At 40.7% G+C, this 22937-nt stretch overlaps 1 protein-coding gene across 3 annotated transcripts in view; it reads right to left on the bottom strand.

The window, feature by feature from the left end:
* Mib1 (MIB E3 ubiquitin protein ligase 1) overlaps nt 1–22613 on the bottom strand; it is a 97835-nt gene extending 75222 nt beyond the window's left edge. For all 3 annotated transcript variants that reach the window (XM_021150154.3, XM_021150153.3, XM_021150155.3), the window contains exons 1-3: nt 21706–22613; nt 7160–7331; nt 4951–5080 (exon numbers count right to left, since the gene is read on the bottom strand). In XM_021150154.3, coding sequence (XP_021005813.1) covers nt 4951–5080; nt 7160–7331; nt 21706–21934 — 531 coding nt within the window. In that variant the 5' untranslated portion in view covers nt 21935–22613. The remainder of the gene's footprint in view (nt 1–4950; nt 5081–7159; nt 7332–21705) is intronic.
* Nucleotides 22614–22937: the final 324 nt, after the last annotated feature.

Genomic DNA, 22937 nt, shown 5'->3' with positions numbered 1-22937 from the left:
GAACAGTTTAAAAATAAAAGGACTTCATTTTTTAAGATTTAGTGAACCATATGAGAAATACTTTAAATTACTATTAAGTCCATATATTCTTTGAAAGTTTTTTATGTATTGTAACACTTTAGAAATATACTTTTAAAAATAAAAAAAGAAATAAACAACCTTATAATTATTCCACTGTCTTAAAAAGTGAAGCCCAGACTTCTCAGGTCCCCACTACACCTCATCACAACCGCCCTCCACCCATTTCTCAAAAGAGGCAACCATCTTTCTAAATTTAGTCCAACAATACTCCACTGTGCATTAGGATTCTGCCCAAATGACCACTGTACAATCTCAACTAGCAAGTTTATAAGGAGCTGAAGTGAATGTGCAGTAATCCATCTGTAGCAATGACTTGCCTTAAGATTCTTTTTTTCCCACTTCTTTTTTTTATTCTTTTTATTATTATATTCAACATAATATATAATTTTCTACCAATCATAAAAATGATAGAGATGTTATTAAATGAGCATAAAAGGATAATGTCTTTTTGTTTGTTTGTTTTGTTTTTAGTAAAGCTTAAAATCTTGGTTCTTACTGTGGTACAAAAGCAAAATAAGAACAATTTTTAGACACTGGAATTCATGGTAATAAGGCTGTACTTCAATGTCCCTCACGTCACCAAAGGATTGTATAGTAGCTCCATAGCAGCTAAGTTAAGCGTTGACAGTTCTGCTGCATCAAGGAATGAATTATAGGCACAATTATTTGGACACAGATTTCCTGCTATGATCTGACTTGAGTGATTGTCATCATTCTCAGCCCACAAGGAACAGGTTGCATTCATTTAAGAAATGGTGTGTGCATTAAGATGATCTATCCATGAAGTCATTCATCAAACATTCTGCCTGGAAGGTGGCACAGACATTAGGTGAGGGTAAGATTTTGGTTCATTGGCTGTGATAATTTTGAAAAGCATTCATCTCAGAAAAAGGAGTCGTCTTCTTCAATGTTGATACATAATTATAAATATCAAGCAAAACATTCTGTCTCACTCTTTGTTATTCTCTTACAAACCACCTCCCAAATTAATTGTCTACATTTCTTTTGGCTATATAATTTTGAAATATGTAAGCTGTTCTGATCATAGTATACTGTAAAAACGTCATATAAACAATCCTACTAATAGAGAGGCTGAGATAGGAGAGGCATGATTTCAAGACCATTATGTGGCACACAGCAAGACACTGTCACATACAAACAAGCAGAAAGTGTATATGATTGTACAATATTGGACCTATTGCTCCAATTACCAAATTAGAGAGACCACTAGGTGACAGCCAACAAATTTCTAATTCCTCCTATTTTTGAATTTCAATAGATTACAATAGATTCATATTAAGAGATATTAGGGTCTGGGCAGTGGTGGTGCACGCCTTTAATCCCAGCACTTTGGAGGCAGAGGCAGGCAGATTTCTGAGTTGGAGGCCAGCCTGGTCTACAGAGTGAGTTCCAGGACAGCCAGGGCTACACAGAGAAACGTCGTCTCGAAAAACAAAACAAAAAAACAGAGAGAGAGAGATTAAGGAAAGTGATTGTTACTTCCTGTTATTTTTGTTGTTAGAGGTGAAATTATGTTTGTATGGCTATATTCTTTTGCATTTGTTGGAAGATTACTTTCTTGCTTCTTCTAGGGTGTAGTTTCCCTCCTTGTGTTGGTGTTTTCCGTCTATTATTCTTTCTTAGGGCTGGATTTATGGAAAGATATTGTGTAAATTTGGTTTTGTCATGGAATAAGATATTCCAAGATGGTTTCTTCACCTATGGTAATTGAAAGTTTGTAGCCTCAGCTGGCATTTGTGTTCTGTTAGGATCTGTATATCATCTGCCCAGGATCTTCTGGCTTTCATAGTCTCTGGTGAGAAGTCTGGTGTAATTCTGATAGGTCTGCCTTTATATGTTACTTGGCCTTTTCCCCTTACTGCTTTTAATAGTCTTTCTTTATTTGTTGCATTTGGTGTTTTGATTATTATGTGACGGAGGAATTTCTTTTCTGGTCCAGTCTATTTGGAGTTCCGTAGGCTTCTTGTATGTTCATGGGCATCTCTTTCTTTAGGTCAGGGTAGTTTTCTTCTATAATTTTGTTGAAGGTATTTACTGGCCCTTTGAGTTGGGAATCTTCACTCTCTTCTATACCTATTATCCTTAGGTTTGGTCTTTTCATTGTATCCTGGATTTCCTGGATGTTTTGGGTTAGGATCCTTTTGCCTTTTGCATTTTCTTTGACTGTTGTGTCCATGTTTTCTATGGCATCTTCTGCACCTGAGATTCTCTCTTCTATCTCTTGTATTCTGTTGGTGATGCTCACATCTATGACTCCTGATCTCTTTCCTAGGTTTTCTAACTCCAGGGTTGTCTCCCTTTGTGATTTCTTTATTGTTTCTTTTTTATTGTTTCTTTTTCTATTTTTAGATCTTGGATGGTTTTGTTCATTTCCTTCACCTGTTTGTGTTTCCCTGTAATTCTTTAAAGGATTTTTGTGTTTCCTCTTTAAGGGCTTCTACCTGTTTTCCTGTGTTCTCCTGTATTTCTTTAAGCGAGTTATTTATGACCTTCTTAAAGTCCTCTATCATCATCATGAGAAGTGATTTTAGATTCAAATCTTGCTTTTCCAGTGTGATGGTATATCCAGGACTTGTAATGGTGTAAGAACTGGGTTCTAATGATACCAAGTAACCTTAGTTTCTGTTGCTTGTGTTCTTACACTTGCCTCCCACCATCTGATTATCTCTAGTGCTACCTGCCCTTGCTATATCTGACTGAAGCCTGTCCTTCCTGTGATCCCTGTTGTGTCAGAACTCCTCAGAGTCAAGCTTTCTCTGTGATTCTGAGATCCTGGGATCCTGATCCTGGGTGTGTCCAAGCTCCTAGGAGTCAAGTTGCCTCTGGGACCTTGAGATTCTGGTGTGACCAAGCTCCTAGGATCCTGTGTTCCTGTGATCCTGGGCATGTTAAAGCACCTGTGAGTGGGGCTTCCTCTGGGTGTTATGGGACTGGCTGTGGAGTTTGCGCCCAAGTTCTGCTCAGGGCAAGGGCCAAGACTGGAAGCATTCCTTCAGATTCTAATATAATTAGTACTTGGTGATGTATATTTAGCACTATCTTAAGTAATTCTGATCCAGATTCATTGTGTGTATAAGTGTGTGCACACTCGCACGAGAGTAACATATGTACATGTGTGCATGCGTAATATGGGTACAAAATGGTTTTATTCATTTTTTTTCTCATTTTGTTCTTAAAGTATAACTTGTGATAAACTTCAACCAACTAAAGCTGTGATAATTCAAAGCTTCAGGAATGCCTACTTTTATTTATATCTTTTCCTCATTTTCCCAAAAGTGCTGCCTGGTTAGTGTTCTGTTGTTTATGTCAACCTGATACACGCTAGAGTCACCTAGGAAGAGGGGACATTATTAGAGTGCTGCCTCTCTCAGACTGCCTGATAGGCAAAGCCTGTGTGACCCTGTTTTTTCTTTTCATGGATTAATAATAACCATCCGTAATGAGATCTGATGCCCTCTTCTGGTGTGTCTGAAGACAGTTAAAGTGTACTTACATATAGTTAATAAATAAATCTAAAAAAAAAAGGGAAGAAGTTTATTTTCTTAATAAACTGTTCAGAAATATAGTAAATCCCACTTGTCTGGCTTTCCTTTTGCTTTACTGCTCTACGATTTAAGATAAAATCAGTGGTTGTGTAAGTACACTGTAGCTGTCTTCAGACACTCCAGAAGAGGGAGTCAGATCTCATTATGGATGGTTGTGAGCCACCATGTGGTTGCTGGGATTTGAACTTCAGACCTTCGGAAGACCAGTCGGGTGCTCTTACCCACTGAGCCGCAACCCTATTGTTGGAACAACATGATGTACTAACCAGAACCCCGGAGCTCTCGTCTCTAGCTGCATATGTATCGAAAGATGGTCTAGTCGGCCATCAATGGAAAGAGAGGCCCATTGGACTTGCAAACTTTATATGCCCCAATATAGGGGAATGCCAGGGCCAAAAGAATGGGAATGGGTGGGTAGGGAAGTGGGGGGTGCTATGGGGGACTTTTGGGATAGCATTGGAAATGTAATTGAGGAAAATATGTAATAAAAATATTAAAAATTAAAAAAAAAAAAGTCAGTGGTTGACTGATGAGTCCTCTCTCTCTGTTGGTTTGGTGTAACTTGGAGGAAAGCAGTACTCAGAGCTTAACCTCTGTCCTACTCCCAAGCAAGCTTTTCAAAAGACAGCAGTGGATCTGAGGAGGAGATGTATGTTTCCAAGTGCTACTCATTTCAGGACACTGACCATCCAATATAGCACTGAAGAGCATATACAGTAATCTCTGTTGTCTCAATAGGTAATTAGTTATCAGCTAAAAAGAATGAAATCCAAGATAAATATAAGCAACATACCCAAATACTGGCCCTAGACCACTTCCCTCTTATGCACAAGGGCTTTTGTTTGATCCCCAGACCAAAAAAAAAAGAAGAAGGAGGAGGAGGAGGAGGAGGTAGCTGCTTACTGAGTGGCAGACCTTTAGAAGAATAGAATATAAACATGGATATAATGTTTATACTTATCAACAGCTCTGTGAACAGATCCAGGAACATCTTGAGGTTCTCTCATTGAGCTACACCCTCAGCCACTCAGATAAAACTTTAGTAGCAGGAAAATCAACAACATGAGGTACTATACTTAAGAAGGAGTGGCCCCAAAATGGAGTCTTCAGGAAGGCGGTATCTGAGCAAAACCAACATGAAGCCTGAAGTAAAACCCGCCTAACAGCCTTCTCAAGAGACAGTAGCACTTGTAAGCAGGAACATTGCTTTCTTTAAATGGGAAAGACACGTGTTTACAGCAGCAATAGAAATCTTCTCAACACACGGTACTCTAGTGGACGGTGAACCCTAAAAAGTACACACCTTTCCTCTACGCCCATTGCCTCCATCTTGATCTTCCCACTGCCAGTCCACTCCTCGCACCACTCTGGCACCAGCAAAGATTCCTCTGGCTGTAATCTTCTTAGATTTTCTACGAGACTCTAACAGAACCCTAAAAATAAAAGTTTTGTTTTCACAATCTTATAAAACTGAGTTACAGTAATGTATACATAAAAGCATTCACATGGGTTGTAAGTGTTAGCGCCTTAAAAGAAAGACAACACTACAGTTTACAAACAAGGAACTCAAGGCATAAAAAAAGATGTTGCTCAGGCTCACAAGAATTTACAAAGCAATGGAATCAGAACAGGAAGTTAGTCTAGGCACTTCAGGCTTTGGCTTTAAGTGTCCTCTGTAAGGGCCTACTGCAGACAGCATCTTCGGATGAGTGACAAACCACACTTGGCTCTGACCTAGGAAGAACAGTTGGTGGCAGCACTTTCGTCTCCTCTAGAGCATGATCTACCTACAAAGAATAGTAGTTCCTCTGCTTCTGCCGAACGCTGTGAAGAACAGTACACTGGGTTTGGAGTGGGGGTGGGGGTGTCTTTAAGAATCTGTAAAAGATGAGCAATGACTCAAACACTGTGAGTATGGCATTTATGACAGAAAAGTGAGTCTGAGGCACAGGTCTGGCTACACTATACTGCCTCCTATGAGCACTACAAACATAAAAGACATTTCACTTAATTATCTGAGTCAGCTGATAGCTCCAAGGCCGTCTCTCCTTTCTCATTTATATGATTTTTAATCAGAGATTTTGGACTTTTGTTTTTTGAATATTACCTTTTGTTATATTCATTAAAAAAAAAACCTATTGTTCCTTAATTTTAATTGTAAGCAAAAGGCAAAATAACTTTTCAAAGTACTCAGTTTGAGTGGCAGGGCCTTAATTTGAGATGCTGTGACTCAAAACTGTTACCCTATTACTCCTGGCTGTGATTCTCTGGCTGACTGTATTTAAGTGCAGTATCCTATCTACTAAGAAAAGACTCCGCAACCTAAAACTCCACACCCATTATCCCATTATGCTCTTTTCATTGCTCCTAAAAACTAAAACATTATGCTACCATACTCTAAAACATCATATGATAATCATTCATGATCCATTATTCCTCTTAAATTATAAACTCCTTAAGAAAACTATCCTCGAGCCGGGCGTGGTGGTGCATGCCTTTAATCCCAGCACATGGGAGGCAGAGGCAGGCAGATTTCTGAGTTTCAGGCCAGCCTGGTCTACAGAGTGAGTTCCAGGACAGCCAGGACTACACAGAGAAACCTTGTCTCGAAAAAAACAAAAAAGAAAAAGAAAGAAAGAAAAACTATCCTCAAATCACAAATACAGTGCTGCCATATAGTCTCTCTTTCTGTGTATGTATTCATGTGTGTATGCATCTGTGTGTGCAGGTGTGCATGCACATATGGGAGCCAGAGGTCAATGCTGGTTGTCTTTCTCAACCACTTTTCCACCTGATTTTTTGAGAAGAGATCTTTCACTGAATCTGTAGTTCAATGTTCATCTAGATAGGCTGCCACAGCTCCAAGTATCATCCTGTCTCTGTCTCCCCAGCACTAGAATTACAAAAATGTGCCACTCTGCCGAGCTTTCCATGGCTGCTGGGTATTCAAATATAGGTCCCTATGGTTGTGCAGCAAGCACTTCACCAACTGACTCACATCTCCAGTCCCTACCCTTAGTAAGTGCCTGCTGACTCAATCAGCAGGCCATAGTGTTCTCTGGGTAGAAATTCATAAAACAAAGGGTGTAACAAGAAAACATTTTTCAGTTTTGGGCTGCCCATGCATTTTCAACTGATCAGCAATGCCAAGTCTCCATGGTAGAGAAAAATTAGAAGATCATCTATAAAATAATAGTAATAGTTGGAGGTCAGCCTGGTCCACACATTGAATTCAAGGCCAGCCAAAGCTATACAGTGAGACCATGTCTGGGAAGGAAAGGAAAGTGAGGGGAAGAGAAAAGGGAGTAAACAGGGGAAGGGGAAAGGGGAAGGAAAGGCAGGCAGGCACATATAATAAAATTCAACCTTCATATCATCAAACCAGATCTATATCTAGCCTGCTATTCATTTCTCCAACACTCAATCTAAACTGTCAAAAGCTACTTCCTAAGCTACATTTAAAGCTAACAGGATGAAACAAAAAGTCGTGAAGAAAAACTTCTTTCTCTTACCGTTCACTTCCTGGTGTAGTAATCCTATAAAAGCGATGCCTTAAGTGATGTTTATCTCCATGATAACAAACAGTGCACAAATCATAATTGGTGCACTCTGCACATTTCCATCGAATGCCAATGATTGGTTGCTGGCGGCAGGTATCACACATAGTTCCATCATGCTTGATGCCTGTGGAGACAATTCCATGCTTATGTCACGCTCAAACACTTATGTGTACACTACTGTGTTGGGGAAAATCCAACAGCATATTACAGGTTATTTTAACAAATAGTATTTTTTTCTCTAAAAAACAATACATCTGATTTTGATGTGACAGATCTGACATACTTTGATCAATATAAATCATAAACTAAATTATAAATCATAACAATGCTTTCCACTCTCATTTTATTAGTAGAACACAAACCAATAGTGTTACAGGATAACTGATTACTGTACATAGAAAACCGAACTGTTAGCAAAATATAAAAGATTAAATACATATTGCATTTGTCAGATATTGCAGTTAGGTGTGTCCTGAAGAGATACAGTTTGGGTGTGCCTCTAAAAATCTCCATAGGTAATGCTAAAGAATGAAAAGTTCCTGCCTATTTTAAGACAAATTGCTCGAGAGAGGAATTGTGTTCTCTGGTCTATGAGGCAAGACAAAGTCAGCAGGATGGCCTTGAACAACACACCATAGGTTTGGCCCCTACTGCCCTGGCTTAGGATCCCGGCTACACAAAGAGGGTTACATGGTTCAGCGGAAAAGAACGTAAGGGAGGAGCTAGAGACTTCTTTTGTGAGAAGTCTCTCTCCCTCTTTCTCCCTCTCCTCCTCCCCCTCTCTTTCCTCTCTTCTCCCACTCCCCTTCCTTCCCTGTCTGTGTCTAACTCCCTCTCCCCCCACCAGTCTACCCCACCCCCACCCCCCACCCCACCCCCGGCTTGGAAGAACCTTTATGGAAAAAGCTCCAGGTAAGAGATAGGGATTTTCTCTTTGGCCTTGCAGGAACAACAGAGAAGCAGCTGGCAGGACATGGGTGAAACTGTATTCTAGGAAAGAGAGCTAAGGAGCCCTCTGGGGTTAGTTGGGTAGAATGACAGAGAGAGAGATTTCTAAAGTACTAACAGTTCAGTTAGGACCAGGCTTGTAAATAGTTGTATATAGTTAAGAAAATAAAGACACCTCCCTGAGCTAGGAGGTTTTCAGCTCAGTTTATACCTGTGTCTTTATTGGTACAGATATTAGATAGTTTAAATGGTTACACAATAACATTTGCCTAGATATCATCCATAAATGGAAATCTGGGCTTGATATAAAGAATGCTTTCCCATCAATTAAACGTTTCTGACTATAAATACTCAATCAGAAGCTGTGGAGATAGCTCAGTGAAGAGAGTTGTGAGAGCAATTAAGTCTATGGTTTGGACGTCATCCCCATACTGAGATATGGACACAGAGCTAGCTGGCTGGCTAGACCAGTCTGTATCACTTGAGGTCTGGATTCACTGAAAAGATTCTGAGCAAACAAATGGAGAACACTCCAATATCAATCTTGTGCCTCCACATCCACATGTGTGCACCACATACCTGCAAAGATGCATGATATAAACATGGACACATACATGAAGAAAATAAAAACCCCTCAGGATTTGAAAGAACTGCAACATAGTATCCAGGTAAATACTTATTCCAAAAGAAATTAACTTTTACTTACGTACTTAGCAGTAAATGTTTCCCCCATAAACATTAAAGTTTAGAAAATTGTTAGCTACCGGTAAATATGGTGGCACACACTGTAATCCTAGCACTTAGGAGATGGAGGAAAGGAATCGGGAATCCACTGCCATCCTGAATCCTGAGTAACTAATCAGCAGCTTTCGACCTCCCTGAGCTCCACGAGGAGACCCCAGATGCCTCGGCAACTAACAATGGTTGCCACCAAGCCTGACAACCAGAGTTCCATCTCTAAGACCCATATAGTGCATAGGAAAACACAATGCCCACAAGTTCTTTTCTGACCATACTCTCTATGGCACATGTGAACCTACACCACAAACTAAATATAAAAATAAAAAACAAAAAGATTAGCAACTGGTGCTAAGAGTGGGCTCGGAGGTGGAGAACATAAAGCATGCTTCAGAGAAATTGTGTCTGGTTCCAGCACCTATGTCAGGCAGCCCATAGCCTTCTGTAACTCCATCTCCAGGGGGTTCATCATCCTCTTCTGGACTCTGGTGCATCTTGCACAAATACCAACACACTCCACACACATGAGAACACAATTAAAAGTGCTTTTAAAATATTAGCAATCAAATTTCCGTATTAAATGGAAAACAGTACACTTGTTTCCAACTTATAACCTCCCTCAGAATGTTCACATAAGAATGAAACAGACACGGAAAGAAACTACGACAAATTATGGAAAATAACTTTAAGAGTGGGGGCAATCCTCCTTTATTACCCTGCAACACTACTCTCACCGTTCAATATATTGAAACCAGAATTTAAGTGGTTTGTGGCTTATGACAGCAGGGTCACAACTTTACAAGACATCCTAGCAGGCAAACTCACTACTGACCTGCAGCTAGCTCATGCTTATCTTTGTGTTCTCTAGAAAGTTGTTATTGCTCAAATATTTGCAAGGTATTTATACACATTTCAGAATAATTAGAGGCAGAGAAGAAGGTGGGACTCAGATGAACTAAGATCAGCCATGTTAAAGATGCCCAGTGTGTAACATGGAGATCTTATTCTATGTTCTGTCTAACTTGGGAAGCTTTCCATAATTAAAGAAAAGAAAGGAAGTCCTTCTACTCTGAAAGCCTTAGCCTCCTTTGGAGAAGGCACAATGTTCTTTAGTGGTAAGGCAGTATGCACTAAAACTCCAAGAATGTGCTGTGCATGCAAGAACTACAGGACAAAAATAGTGATATTATTATTAAGTTCTAAAAGAACTAGTAACCAGTGCTACTCCCTAATAAGAAAGAAACTGTAAAATTTATTTTCTATATCCAGATAACCAGATTTCAAACAAGAAGCTCAACTCCAGGGGCTGGTGAGATGGCTCAGTGGGTAAGAGCACCCAACTGCTCTTCCGAAGGTCTGAAGTTCAAATCCCAGCAACCACATGGTGGCTCACAACCACCCGTAATGAGATCTGATGCCCTCTTCTGGTGCATCTGAAGACAGCTACAGTGTACTTACATATAATAAATAAATAAATAAACAAACAAATAAATCTTTAAAAAAAAAAAAGAAGAAGAAGAAGAAGCTGAACGCCAGTACAAGCCTGTGCTTGAGCCAAAGTAAAGCTGGGGGGGAGGGGGGGGGAGGAGGACGGTGAAAGGAGAAAGCACAGACAAACAGTGAGCTGAAGTGGCTACAGCTAGTGTGACTTTCCATTGTCAAATATGTTGTATGCACGAAGTCTCCTACTTCACAAATGTTTGACCAAAAGGAAAAAGAAGACAGTGGACATCAGTGTCTACTAAGTCTTTCAGATTTACTTTTTAACACATGTGTATATGTGTATATGCATGTGTGTGCATGCAGAGACCAGCCAGAAGAGAAGTTCAGTATCATCCACTTCCTTTGAGAAAGGGCTTCTTTCTGGCCTGTAACTCACCAATTAGGCTAGACTGACTGCCAGGAAGTCCCAGGGTTACTCCTGGGATGACAAGCACTCTGCCATGCCATTTTAACACGGCTGCCAGAATTCAGGAACTCATGCTTTACTGACTATGGTGGTTTCAATCATTTACATTTCTAAATTGCTTTAAACTTTAATTAGAAGCATATTGGTGTTTATTTTCTAATTTGAGGGTAAAAAAACAATGAAGAGCAATTTTATTTCTGAAACTGGTATAGTTCAAAAGTAATATTCCAAAACTGGGTGTGATACATACATCATAATCCCAGCACCCACCAGGTAAAGGTGTGAAGACTGCCACAAACGATGGGCCAGCCAAGGCTACACTGTGAGACTCAAAAGCTCGAAACTAAAAATCAAAATAAAGTAAAAAATACTATTCCAGGCTTATTGAATACTAAAATACCCTGACATAACCTCCACTGAGGTCACTTTCAAAATGTTTCAAACCACTTAAATCTTTTAAAAGCACAGATATACAATTATTTGTATAAAGAAAGACAAAAACTTAATAGAGGTAGAAAATATAGAGCTACATGTATACAAACTATATTAACCCACAAAGGACATTTTATTGATTTTTAAAACACATAAAATGTTGCCATGGAAAAATATTTTACCTACTTTGTAAATATCTACACTGAAACATTTTATTTTTAAAATTACAAAGTATACCACCACAGGCAAACTAGAAAGAAAATTAGCAAAACTGTTATGGAACTGCCCCTTGCAATTTTCCAGAGAATATACACTGAGTATGTGTTAATGCTAAGAGCTCCTGGAAAACCAGGACGGTCAAGTGAGATGTTGGGTATCTCAAAATCTAAACTTGCCAACTAGTTACATTAGTAATAGAGCACACAGCTGCTGCTGAGATTGTTAACCCTTACACTAAGTTATGTCATGCTTATGAAGACACGGCCATTCCCCCAGTACATTATCCATACCATATGTAGCAATCTGTCTCATTGCAGGAAAGCTGGCCAAAAATGTCAACATGCTGATACCAGTAACAGTAGACATCCACGACATGGTTGTTTCTGAACAGACCAGAGTAGACCTCCAGTTAATCTGCTATAGCAAGAGTAAAAATGCACTGACCCAGTCAACACCCACTACAGCTACTGTGCAGCTCATGCGGCAGCTGAACAAAGGGAATGGGAAAATTCTATCCTGAAGTCCCCACTCAACAGAAAAGCAGTGTGCAACTACTATCCTATCTATATATTTTTCACCTCTCAGTTCATTTTCTACAAAATTCAATGATGACATTCATGAGCTCATAAACTTCATACAGGTTTTCTTTAAAGAACCCATTTTTAAACACACAATAACAATGGACATCGAAAAAGAAAAAAAGCAACCTTCTACAATTTACAATTCATGGTGTGAAACAATAGTTTAGGGAAACCACCAGTGCACACAAAAGCACATCTAAATCCTTTCTTGGTTCCCACAGTTCAAATGCCAACAAAGCCACTCAACAGCTGTGAAACAGACTAGCATTGAGAAATTAAAAAAAAAAAAAAGTAAACAAAGCTTGGCGCTGTGGGACCTATAATGAGAACACAACTGACTTTAAAACAAAAACTGATGGTTAAATAAAACCTAGAGCAGAAGAAAGGGCACTAAACAAGGCCAATACTTCATTGGTCTTTTAGGAGACTAAGATCCCCCAATTCACTCTCATCTAAGATTGTTAGCTCCAACAGAGTTATACCTTAAAGTTTTCATTTCAAATCTCTTAATTCCCTAACGAAACCCATTAGTGCTTTTCTCCGTACTGCTGCATGCCACATTACCCTGGAGAGTCAATGCTCTTTTCCCCCAGGCTTTATGAAGACACCTGCCACCATTATGCCAAGGGCCTGATGAAAGCTTTGACTCATTCTACTCAAATTCAAATGAGCATCTGTTCTCAGTTCATAGTATCTCTCCTAAGTTCAACAACAAAGAATTTATATAACTAACAACTTTTTCTTGGAAATATTTAAATACAGTACAGCATGTTGCCAGGATCAATAATACAAAAATAAAAATAAAACATAAGAGAACCATTAAAAAGTAACTCAAACTCACAAATTACTGGTTAACATAAAATATTAAACCTATAAAGAGAAAAGACAACAAGCTGAAGTTTCCCTACGTGAAGTTCAGTACGTGAGATAAGAATATCTAAGTTGGCACTACATCAGTAGTGCTGATTATCTTAGATATCTTAAGGATTGTGTAACACATTCTCAGACTGTTCAGATATAAAAACAAACATCCACTGTAAACTAGCATGGCACCTAATGACCCATGAAATTCTCTCCTAGCTCAAAGATTTCTAACATCAAACTGGACATAATGTCTCATGCCTTTAATCCAAGCACTCAGGAGGCAGAGGCAGGCCAGCCTGGTCTACATGCTGAGTTTCAGGACAGCCAGAGCTACAAAGAGAAACCCTGCCTCAAACCAACAACAAAAAGATTTCTCACATCAAGAAATAATTAAAAAGTCAATACTATTATTCAAACACAATTTATTACTAAGGCCTAAGTGTTGCCATCATTCCAAGAGTGTTACACTCATCAAACTGTTTACTCTCTCAGATGTTACAGAAAGGATTAGCCGCCTTTGGCTATGAATGAAACTCCTGAGAAGAAACTATCTTCAGAGAATGACTGATTAGAATTTCACTACTGTAGAGAGAGTGCCATGTTGCAGGTCCAAAGTCTAATTATATTCCTCACCCACCACCTCTTTGTCAAAACTAAGGTCTTATGACTAGTAGATACACACCTGCTGTCGTCTTGGAACTTACATAACTAGCTTCTACAACCTAAAAGCTAGAGAAAAACTAACTCCATCTTACCACAATTGCCTCTCTAATGTACCCACCAATGTACTTTAAACTTGCCTTGATTCATGACTTTCTCTGTTTTGTAAAAACTTGAAACTGCTTCCACGTTGGAATCTGAAATTTTCAGCAACCTAAATCTCTGTTCCCAGGCCATGAACGCTAAAAATGGCTGCAGAATAAACTATTTCTTATTCCCTTTAAGATGAGAGCTCTTGGGTATTGTGTACTCAAGTCCAAACTATGATTAAAATACTTACTGAGGGCAAGGACTTTATTACCTACCAACTGTCCAGTGTCGTCTCCATTTCTTATTCTTGAGAAATGTTAAATTAACTAAATGTCAGCTGTTATTAATAAAAGCCACTATTTTACCAAACTTGGTGCCCTACATACATTTTACTCAACTTTCCCAACAATCCTAAAATACATATTATTATCCCATTTTATTGATGAAGAAACTGAGGCTCAGAGAAGTGACTTGCCTAGAGTGACACACTGAAGTTTGAATCCAGGCAGGACTGATTACTAGGCTCAGCTCTTGGCAAGCAGTACTCTAAAAGCCTCCCCTTGCCCAACATCTAGGGCATTAAGCCCACTGATCTGCTGTATTCAAGATATGTTATTAAATTGCAATAGTAAAATTAAATTCTAAGAGAATACATTTAAAATATTTTAAAAATTGTAAAAATCTGTTTCAATAATATAGACACACATCATTTTCTTCCAGCCAGCTTCTGTTTCACATTAAGAAAACGTCTGGAAACATCTCTACCAAATCTGCAAATCCCCCTTATCCTCCTTGCTGGATAAATTATTCCCTTCTGTTTTATTCTTTTTCAAATATACACAATAATTATAACTATGCCACGCAAAGGCAAAGAAAAAGTATTGAACTAGCATGTAATCAGAAATTAGTAATTATTTTTAGCATTTGTCATATAGGAGTAAAAAATTTAATAAAGATGTGAAATTAAGAATTGTATTCCGTTTAAGCCTGGCAAGGTGGCACATGTCTGCAATCCCAACACTGGGGCAGCAGAGGCAAGGGAGCTGCTGCAAATCCAACGCCAGCCCAGCCTGTGGATCAAGCTCCACGCTGCATGAGAGCTCCTGCAGGGGAGGGGAATACACTCAAACAACCGTGCTAAAAAGCCAAAAACCAAACACTTGTGCATACACCCTGACCTACTCCAAATATATTATGTACATTAAAAAAATTAGGGCTGAAGGCCAAGGAGGTGAAGACTAGATTTGAATCTCCACAATTTGTGAACTGTCTGTTAGCCCATTCAATTCATTTGGCCCTTGGTCATGTGAAGGTTCTATGCCTCAGTGTGGAGAATGCCAGGGTCAGGAAGCGGGAGTTGGTGGGTTGGGAATCAGGGGGAAGTGGGTTTTCGGAAGGGAAACCAGGAAAGGGGATAACACTCGAAATGTAAATAAAGAAAATATCTAATTTTTTTAAAAATGGATTGTTTGTAAAAAAGAAAAGAAAAGAAAGATAGCCATCAAAAATATAAAAAAAAATTTCCAACTCCTCAGAAAAATGAAACACAAAAAGTACAGTAGCAGTATTCAAATAAAAAAATTCATTTATCATCAATACCTATAAAGTAGCTTCTCACAAGACCAAAATTCTCAGAATCAGTGAAAACAGAATTCCTATAACAAATTAACCTACAACTAACAGTATTTTAAGATATGTACTAAGCACTGTTTACAACATCAGAATAAAAGAAAGTAATATAAGGGGAGCAATTAGGTAAACACTTTGAACTATTAAATGCATGTATCTACTTAAAAAGACCAGTGTCTACCTGCTAATCTATAAAGATGTCAAGATACAGAAAAAAGAAAGCAGAGAACAGGTACATATGTTTCATTTACAAGGGAGAGCCAAGCAGCAGTGTTTTCTACAAGTGTATACGCTTAATGCATTCAAATAATCATCATTTACTATACAACAAACATTAAATTATTTGCAACTCAAACAGAAAACACACATAACAGAAAGTGTTTAACAGTGGAGTCAACATGGATTCACAAATCCAATCAACCATGAATTAAAACTACCAGGAAAAATTACGAGTGGGACCTCATGTTCACTTCCCCCTCTCAGTGCTGGAACATCATCTGGCTTGAACCCTATCCACGATGACATTTTTTTTTTTTTTTCAGGAAAACATAGTCACCTCTTTGCTTCCTGAATGCAAATGTCATGTGACCACTACGTCACACTCCTGCTACCATGATGGACTGTCTGTCTTCAAACACTGAATGAGAATAAACCCTTCCTTAAAAAGAATTTTTTTTTATATTATATTATATTGCCAGGCAGTGCACACCTTCAATCTCAGTACTTGGGAGGCAAAGGCAGGCACATCTACAAGTTTGAGGCCAGCCTAGTCTACAGAGTTCAAGTCCCAGCATCCACATGGCAGTACACAATTAACTATAACACCATTTCTGGGGAGCCAACACCCTCTTTTGGCCACCATGGGCACTAGGCATGCAAGTGATACACAGACATACATGTAGGCAAAACACCTATATACAAAAAATACAATAATTTTCAAAATTTGTTTTCAAATATCAGGAAAGCTAAAATGCAAGTATACTGAACATGTGCAAATCTCCCTAAGTCACACAGCACAACTGCCATCTGCAGGGATGTACACTGCTTGGCATGGCACCCAGACATGACTTAAACAGAGGGAGATGCATAACTTAGATGCAAATATTATACCATTTTATGAAGAGAGTTGAGCACCCCTGGGTTCTGGAAACAGTAAGGGGTCCTAGAACCAATCCTCTAAAGATATCAAAGGACAACTACCCAATAAAATCGAAAGCATAAAAGGTGTTGAGGCAGAGGCAGGCGAATTTCTGAGTTCTAGGTCAGCCTGGTCTACAGAGTGAGTTCCAGGACAGCCAGGGCTACACAGAGAAACCCTGTCTGTACAAAAAAAAAAAAAACATAGAAAGAGAAACTTTTTAACAGTGCACCAAAGTAGCTATTTCTGTGGAACAGAATTATGTGAACATTTAAAAATACAAATGCTTGTTACAGAAATGCATTTTTAAATAACCAGCTAATATCATTTACAAAAGGAAATACAAATTAAAAAAAAACTTACACAGCACAAATTTCATTTCTAATTTTCTTTAATCTTATAATCAATTTCCTCCCAGTGAGAGACTTAGGTGGTGAGCATTTCTAAAGTACTATACTATAAAGAAGGGACTAAGGGGGAAATCATGAGCTGACTGCTCATGTCCACTATCTGTCACCCACAGGTGTGTGAAATAGGCACATGCACACATACCCAGAGAGAAAAGAGAAAAGGGGGGAGGGAGACTGATTCTTGCAGAATCGGAGATGCTAGTTGGAATCTGCATTCCAAAAGATCCCAGAGTGATCTATATGCTTTCTGCCATTTAGAGACATGAATGTAAGGTCTACTAAACAGACTTAGGTCCTCAATCCAACTAAGACACAATCTAATACAAGGACAGTCATAGTAAGAGAACATGATTAGATTACTCAACACTCTGGGTTCCACCCCTAGCCTCCCAACAGCCTCCCCTCAAAATGTGGATGGCCTTTCACTTAAACCATTGTTTTAGAAGACAGATAGAAAGACGTATTTCAAACAGTCAAAGTCTCTAGGAAAATAACTTCCTTCGCAGATGATAACTGTTACTAAGCCGCAATCTCAATGGCGTTTCACCCTCCTCAGCAGCATCTTCTCCTCTATTCTTCTCTAACCTGTTTTTTCCTAAGGCTTTGCTCACTTGACAATATACTTTTCTACTATAGCTCTAGAAATGGACCAGAAGAGAATCTCAGGAAAGAAAAGCCTAAAGATTTCTTTCTTTTAATCCTAGGTTAGCAGCTTTAAAACCCACACCTGGTTACAAACACCTATGGGGTTTTCCACATGGAATCTGAGGAACAGTCTTAGAATATTGTAGAACAAGACACAAAGATACACACACCCCAGAAACATCCTGGACCAACAATGACTAGAGGAGTTTGAACGAACCACCACCTTTTTTTCCACATACCAAGAATAAGAAAGGCAACTGTAGGAAGTCCTAACTCATGTTCTCCATGCTCCTTGGTAATAATACAGTACTGCACTGAAATGATGACAAGACAAATCTTAAGTAAAAACATACTTCTCCCCAAATCATCTAAAACTAGTACTTAAAAGATACAGAGCCAACTATACCTACCTGATCACAAACCTCACGACCCCAAACTAATAGCCCATGTATTTCCACAATCTTCTTGGTGACTTCAAATTAGCCAAATGTATCTCTAAGACCCAAGTTACAGCATACAGATTTCTACCAAATGTTCCTCTTACTAAATTTTGACTAGCCTAGAACATAAATTCTGCACACTGCAACAGAGCTGGAAAGATGACAGATAAAGATGCCTGTCTCAAGGCCTGACAATGTAATCAGTAGATTTGATTCCCAGAACCCACACAGTAGAAAGACAGAACCACCACACCTATTACAGAGTGCACACAACAGCCCATACCCACACACACATGCACAACATATTCATAGTAGTATTTTGCATTTTAACATATCAGAGGGCTTTTTATTCCTTCCAGACGATCAAATGCCCCCCACTAAGGTACATCCTCAACTCCAACGTTTTACAGCTTTGTTCCCTTGCCATCTCTCCTGCACTATTTGTACTTCACTGTTTATAGGCACAGTTCTCTCACTTATTACTATTATTAATTCTATTTATTTATTTTTAATTTTCTTTCTAACTTTTGCTTTTACATGCAACCAATACTGCTGTGAACATTTTTACACAAAACTGTTCAGGGACAAAGTCTCTTAGTGCAGTAATTCGTTCTTGAACAGCCCCAGGAAAGGCATCTTTGTAGGCTTCATCTGGCCAATGGTGGCATGATAACATTAAAAATATTATATAAATCTTTCATATTGACATTGCACTGATAATAAAAAAATCCTAGGAAGTGAAGATTGGCTACGTTAACAGTAGTGAGACCATGGATTTGCATCTCCTAACGCAGGGCTCTGAAAAGGCCACACACCATTCTATCAGTGTTGCCACAAAACCTAACCCGCATTTAACCACAAGCAAACATTAGACAACTCAGTTTGAGGGACAGTCCACATGACTTGTGGCTGGTACCTCTGAAAGACAAAAAATGAGAACATGGCCCAAAGTTAAAGGAGACCTCTAAATCAGAGAAAGGAGAAACCAAGAAAATCTTACTAGTTTACAATATTTTTGTAAGCCAAAATTACTTGAAGGTGAAAGCAGAATTTTGCCAAACCCACTATTATGTATGAAGTACAGAATATAACAGAATAAATCTTACAGAGTGTAGTAAAATGCCAATGGACATCATTCATTCAATATTTTGAAGCAAAAACAAAAGCAGCATTATTAAGTTTAGGGATAAAATCGGAGCTAAGAGCTTATGTTTGTTTAATATTTCAAAAAGCATTTAATGGATGGAAATTAAACCACAGAAACTACGATACATTCCAACAAGCATTCCACATGAAGACTACCTAACCTGCACACAGAAGTATTTTCAAATGTTTAAGAGCTCAAATGTAGCTGCCACAGAGCATAGGCCTCGGGCTCAATCCCCAGTATCAAAACAGTATTTTCAAAAGGAATCAGATGAACATTATCTGCTTCCCACTAAATAATATCTCAGATTATCCCGAAGTAAACAAAGGCTCTCAAAGTTTCTTCTATGTACATGCTTTTATTCTAAGTGTATTAATACAATATATAGACTCCATACTACAGAACATGATCCAATGTTGACAGCTCTTGAGAAATCCTAACATAGGAGGCAAGGAATAAGCTCCAACTCTGCTGCATGGGCGAGGATCAAAATAACAGTGTGCTGTGAAAAGATTGTAAAGGCTCTCACCACAAAGAAAATGATAAGTGTGTGGAGATAAACTTACCTCCAACCTTGAAAGACACTTAGATTTCTCCATAAGCCTACAATCACTGATCCTAAAAATTCCTCCAAATAATTATACTATGGTCAGACTTTTGTCTGAGCTAGCATAAAAACAAAACTTTAAAGTGTGCATAAACAGACATACAATTGCTTGGAGTATAAACTGGTCAAATATCTTTGCAGGCAATCAGTCAATACCTATGAGAATATTAAATATGTGCATACTTAGATGAAGCAATTCCACCTCTGTAGAACTAGCACATATGCACAAGGGTACTGTAGATTCATCTACTTCATCACTGTAAGATATAAACACCTATCAATAAACTACTGGGAAAGTACATGTATGCATCCAGTCACCTACACAGAGGTACAAACATGGAATGATCACCAGTATGAATTACTAGATCTAGTAAGTAAGGTGCAGAAGAGGGCTGAGGAGATGGCTCAGTCCCATGCAATCCTCAGTAGCTGTGCCTGTAATCTCGGTGCTGGGGGTACAGAAACATGAAGACCCCCAGGGTTCAGTCAGTCAGTGAGCTCCAGTGTCCATGAGTGAGCCTGTCTCAAAAAGCAAAGCGAAGCAGACACCACACATCTGACACTCCACACACCTGCACACCCAGATGTACACCCACCCCGTGTGCACACAGACATACATGTGCAGGCACACACAAGTATAGAAAACTAAATATAGTTTACTGCTATTTGTATTTAAGAGAAGAGATTTGTATTTTCAGTATATTCACATCTGTGCTTGCAACTGTAAAAATATACAAGAAACAGGTTAATAGTGGCTGCCCTTTTGAGTTATGCATACACATTCTTTCAGTGCATAAAAACCAGCTAAAACAATTTCCAGCTGGGTCTGGTTACCCATGTCTGTAACCCAGCATTTGGGGAGGCTATAGCAGCAGGATTAGGAGTACAGAGCCAGCCTCAACAACACAGGAGTCCAAGAACTTCTCTTTAAAAATGAAACAAAATTTTATAAATTGCTAGTTCAAAACTGAGTTAGCTCATGGTAACTTACTTTCTGCTGGTAGCAATAGCTATCCATTTAAAGATTTAGGCTTTGCAGAATTGATTATCTTAGTAGCATCTTATTTAGAAATTCTGAAACGTAATATAAGTTCAATATGAACTTTCTAAATGAATAAAGTTATCAAGAATAGATCTAAGTTAAAGTAGATTGAAATAAATTTTATTTATTCTGTGAGAGCAACTCTTAAGTTTGTCATATAAAAAAGCACAGTGACGATAACTCATAGACGCCTATAATGGAGTAAGCCAAGACTATCACTAACTCTCAGGATAAATATGTAGAATTTTAATATATTATTAGGACAGGATGATAACCGGAGGGGAAAAAAACGGCATTTCCTATGTCTATTCCCCTCTTGGAAAAAGTCTGTCTGTCTGTCTGTCTCTCTCTCTCTCTCTCTCACACACACACACACACACACACACACTCTCTCTCTCTCACACACACACACACATACACACACACACACACACACACACACGCACACAGGTACGAACATGCACGCACGCGCACACACGAGCTCAACAGCTCAGTGTCCCCCTCTATTACTACAAAGATATATAATTAAACAATTTCGATGAAAATACATTTTCAAGTCTCAAGTAGTATTTACCAACTAAACTCTTAAATCATTCCGTGTCACAGGCAGGAAGAAAAGAAGCTAGCTCAACAAAGCAAAGGCACCAAGAGACGGATTCCCGAGCAACTCCACACCATATGGCAAGGCAAGCCTCCCATTAGACAGTTATAACTTGGTAGCTGATTAATATCAATGCTTATTAGACAGCCTCTCCGGCCCCTGCCTTAGAACAGAAGGAAATCTGTTGTCTGCAATGCCTTTCATCTAGGAAACCTGAAAGCATCCTGGTAATGGACAATCTGTGAGTTGAGAAGGATGTCCTATTCTGGAAGTTGTTTACCGGGTTTGGAAGCTCAAACTCCCCGTGACCCGGCACTGCACTCCAGGGCAGCCGTCTCATGGCTGCCCTCGCCCCTTCCTCCCACGCGTACAGCCCCAGACCCGCTGGCCCCGCTTACCGGTGGGCGCGCTGTCCAGGATACGCAGGTCGTAGGCCCCTGAGCAGCGGTAGTTGGCGGCCGTGCCGTTGTCCCACACCACCACGACCTCCTCCGGACTCTCGAAGCTCCGTACAGTGCCTACATGGCCCTCGCCGCCGTCCTGCTTGCCCCACTTCCAGTCCGGGCCGCGCACTACGCGGGCGCCGACCCCCTCCACCATCACTCGGTTGTTGCGGGAGTTACTCATTGGGGCCCGGACGGTGGGCGCCGCCGCCGGCGGGGGAATCGTGAGAGAACTGGGTCCGGGCCGCACTCTGGACGCCGGCGGGGGCGGCAGCGAGCCCCGCGGGCCGTGGGGCCGACTTACCGGGGCGGCGGCGGCGCGGTCCACGAGCAGCCTTTCGCCCGGGCCGGGCCGTGGCCGTCGCGGCCCCCGCTCCGACTGGAGGCCCGCCCGCGGAGGCTCGCAGGCGGCGGATTGCAGGCCGAGGGCGAGCGGCCGTGGGCGGGGGCTCTGCCGCTTGCCCCGGACTCCCCGGCCGGGCTACAGCGACGGCCGCCAGCAAACCTCGCTCTCCCCCGGCCGGGAGCGCGGAGGGCCGGGGGAGGCTCGCCCGGGTGCAGCGGCGAGCGCAGCGGGAGGCCAGGCGAGCCGCCGGCCCTCAGCGGCCCCCGGCCGCTCACTCGGGCCTGGACGCCCGGGAGCCGGCTCCGAGATGGGCAGCGGCGCTAGCGGCCGGCGAGCGGCCGGAGCCGGGGCCCCGGGGCCCGCTTCCCTCAGCCCCCGCGCACGCCGCCGCGCTCCGCCCCGCCACCGAGTCCCCGCCGGGCGAGAGCGGCTCCACATCCGGGTACAGCCGCGTCCAGGCCCGAGCGGCGCCTCGTGAGGAACTGCGAGGTGCTCCTCAGCGACTACGGGATGGGAAGGGTTTGGGGAGTCGCGCGATCCAGGAAAAGGGGGAAGGAAACGGATCGCTAAGCGTCCCCTGGACGCCGAGGGAGTGCGCGTGCGCACGGTCAGGCACTCGGCGACTGAGAGCTCCTCCTCCGTCTGGAGGAGTCCCTGGAGTGACTCGGATGGTACGGTGCTTCCCATTGGCTGGAAGGAAGAAGGGCTGGAAATGGGGCTAAAGGAAGAGTGAGAGGAATGAGAAACAGGTTGCTGTTCTGCTAATGTCAGAGTAGACGATTCCCGGTGTACTGGGTGTGAATTGAGGATTGCACACTTTTAGGCTTCTTTTCCAAGGAGA

Source organism: Mus caroli, unplaced genomic scaffold (genome assembly GCF_978045245.1).
Source record: "Mus caroli unplaced genomic scaffold, Mus_caroli_1 scaffold_19, whole genome shotgun sequence".
NCBI lineage: Eukaryota > Metazoa > Chordata > Mammalia > Rodentia > Muridae > Mus > Mus caroli.
This window is presented reverse-complemented; position numbering and strand designations above follow the sequence as displayed.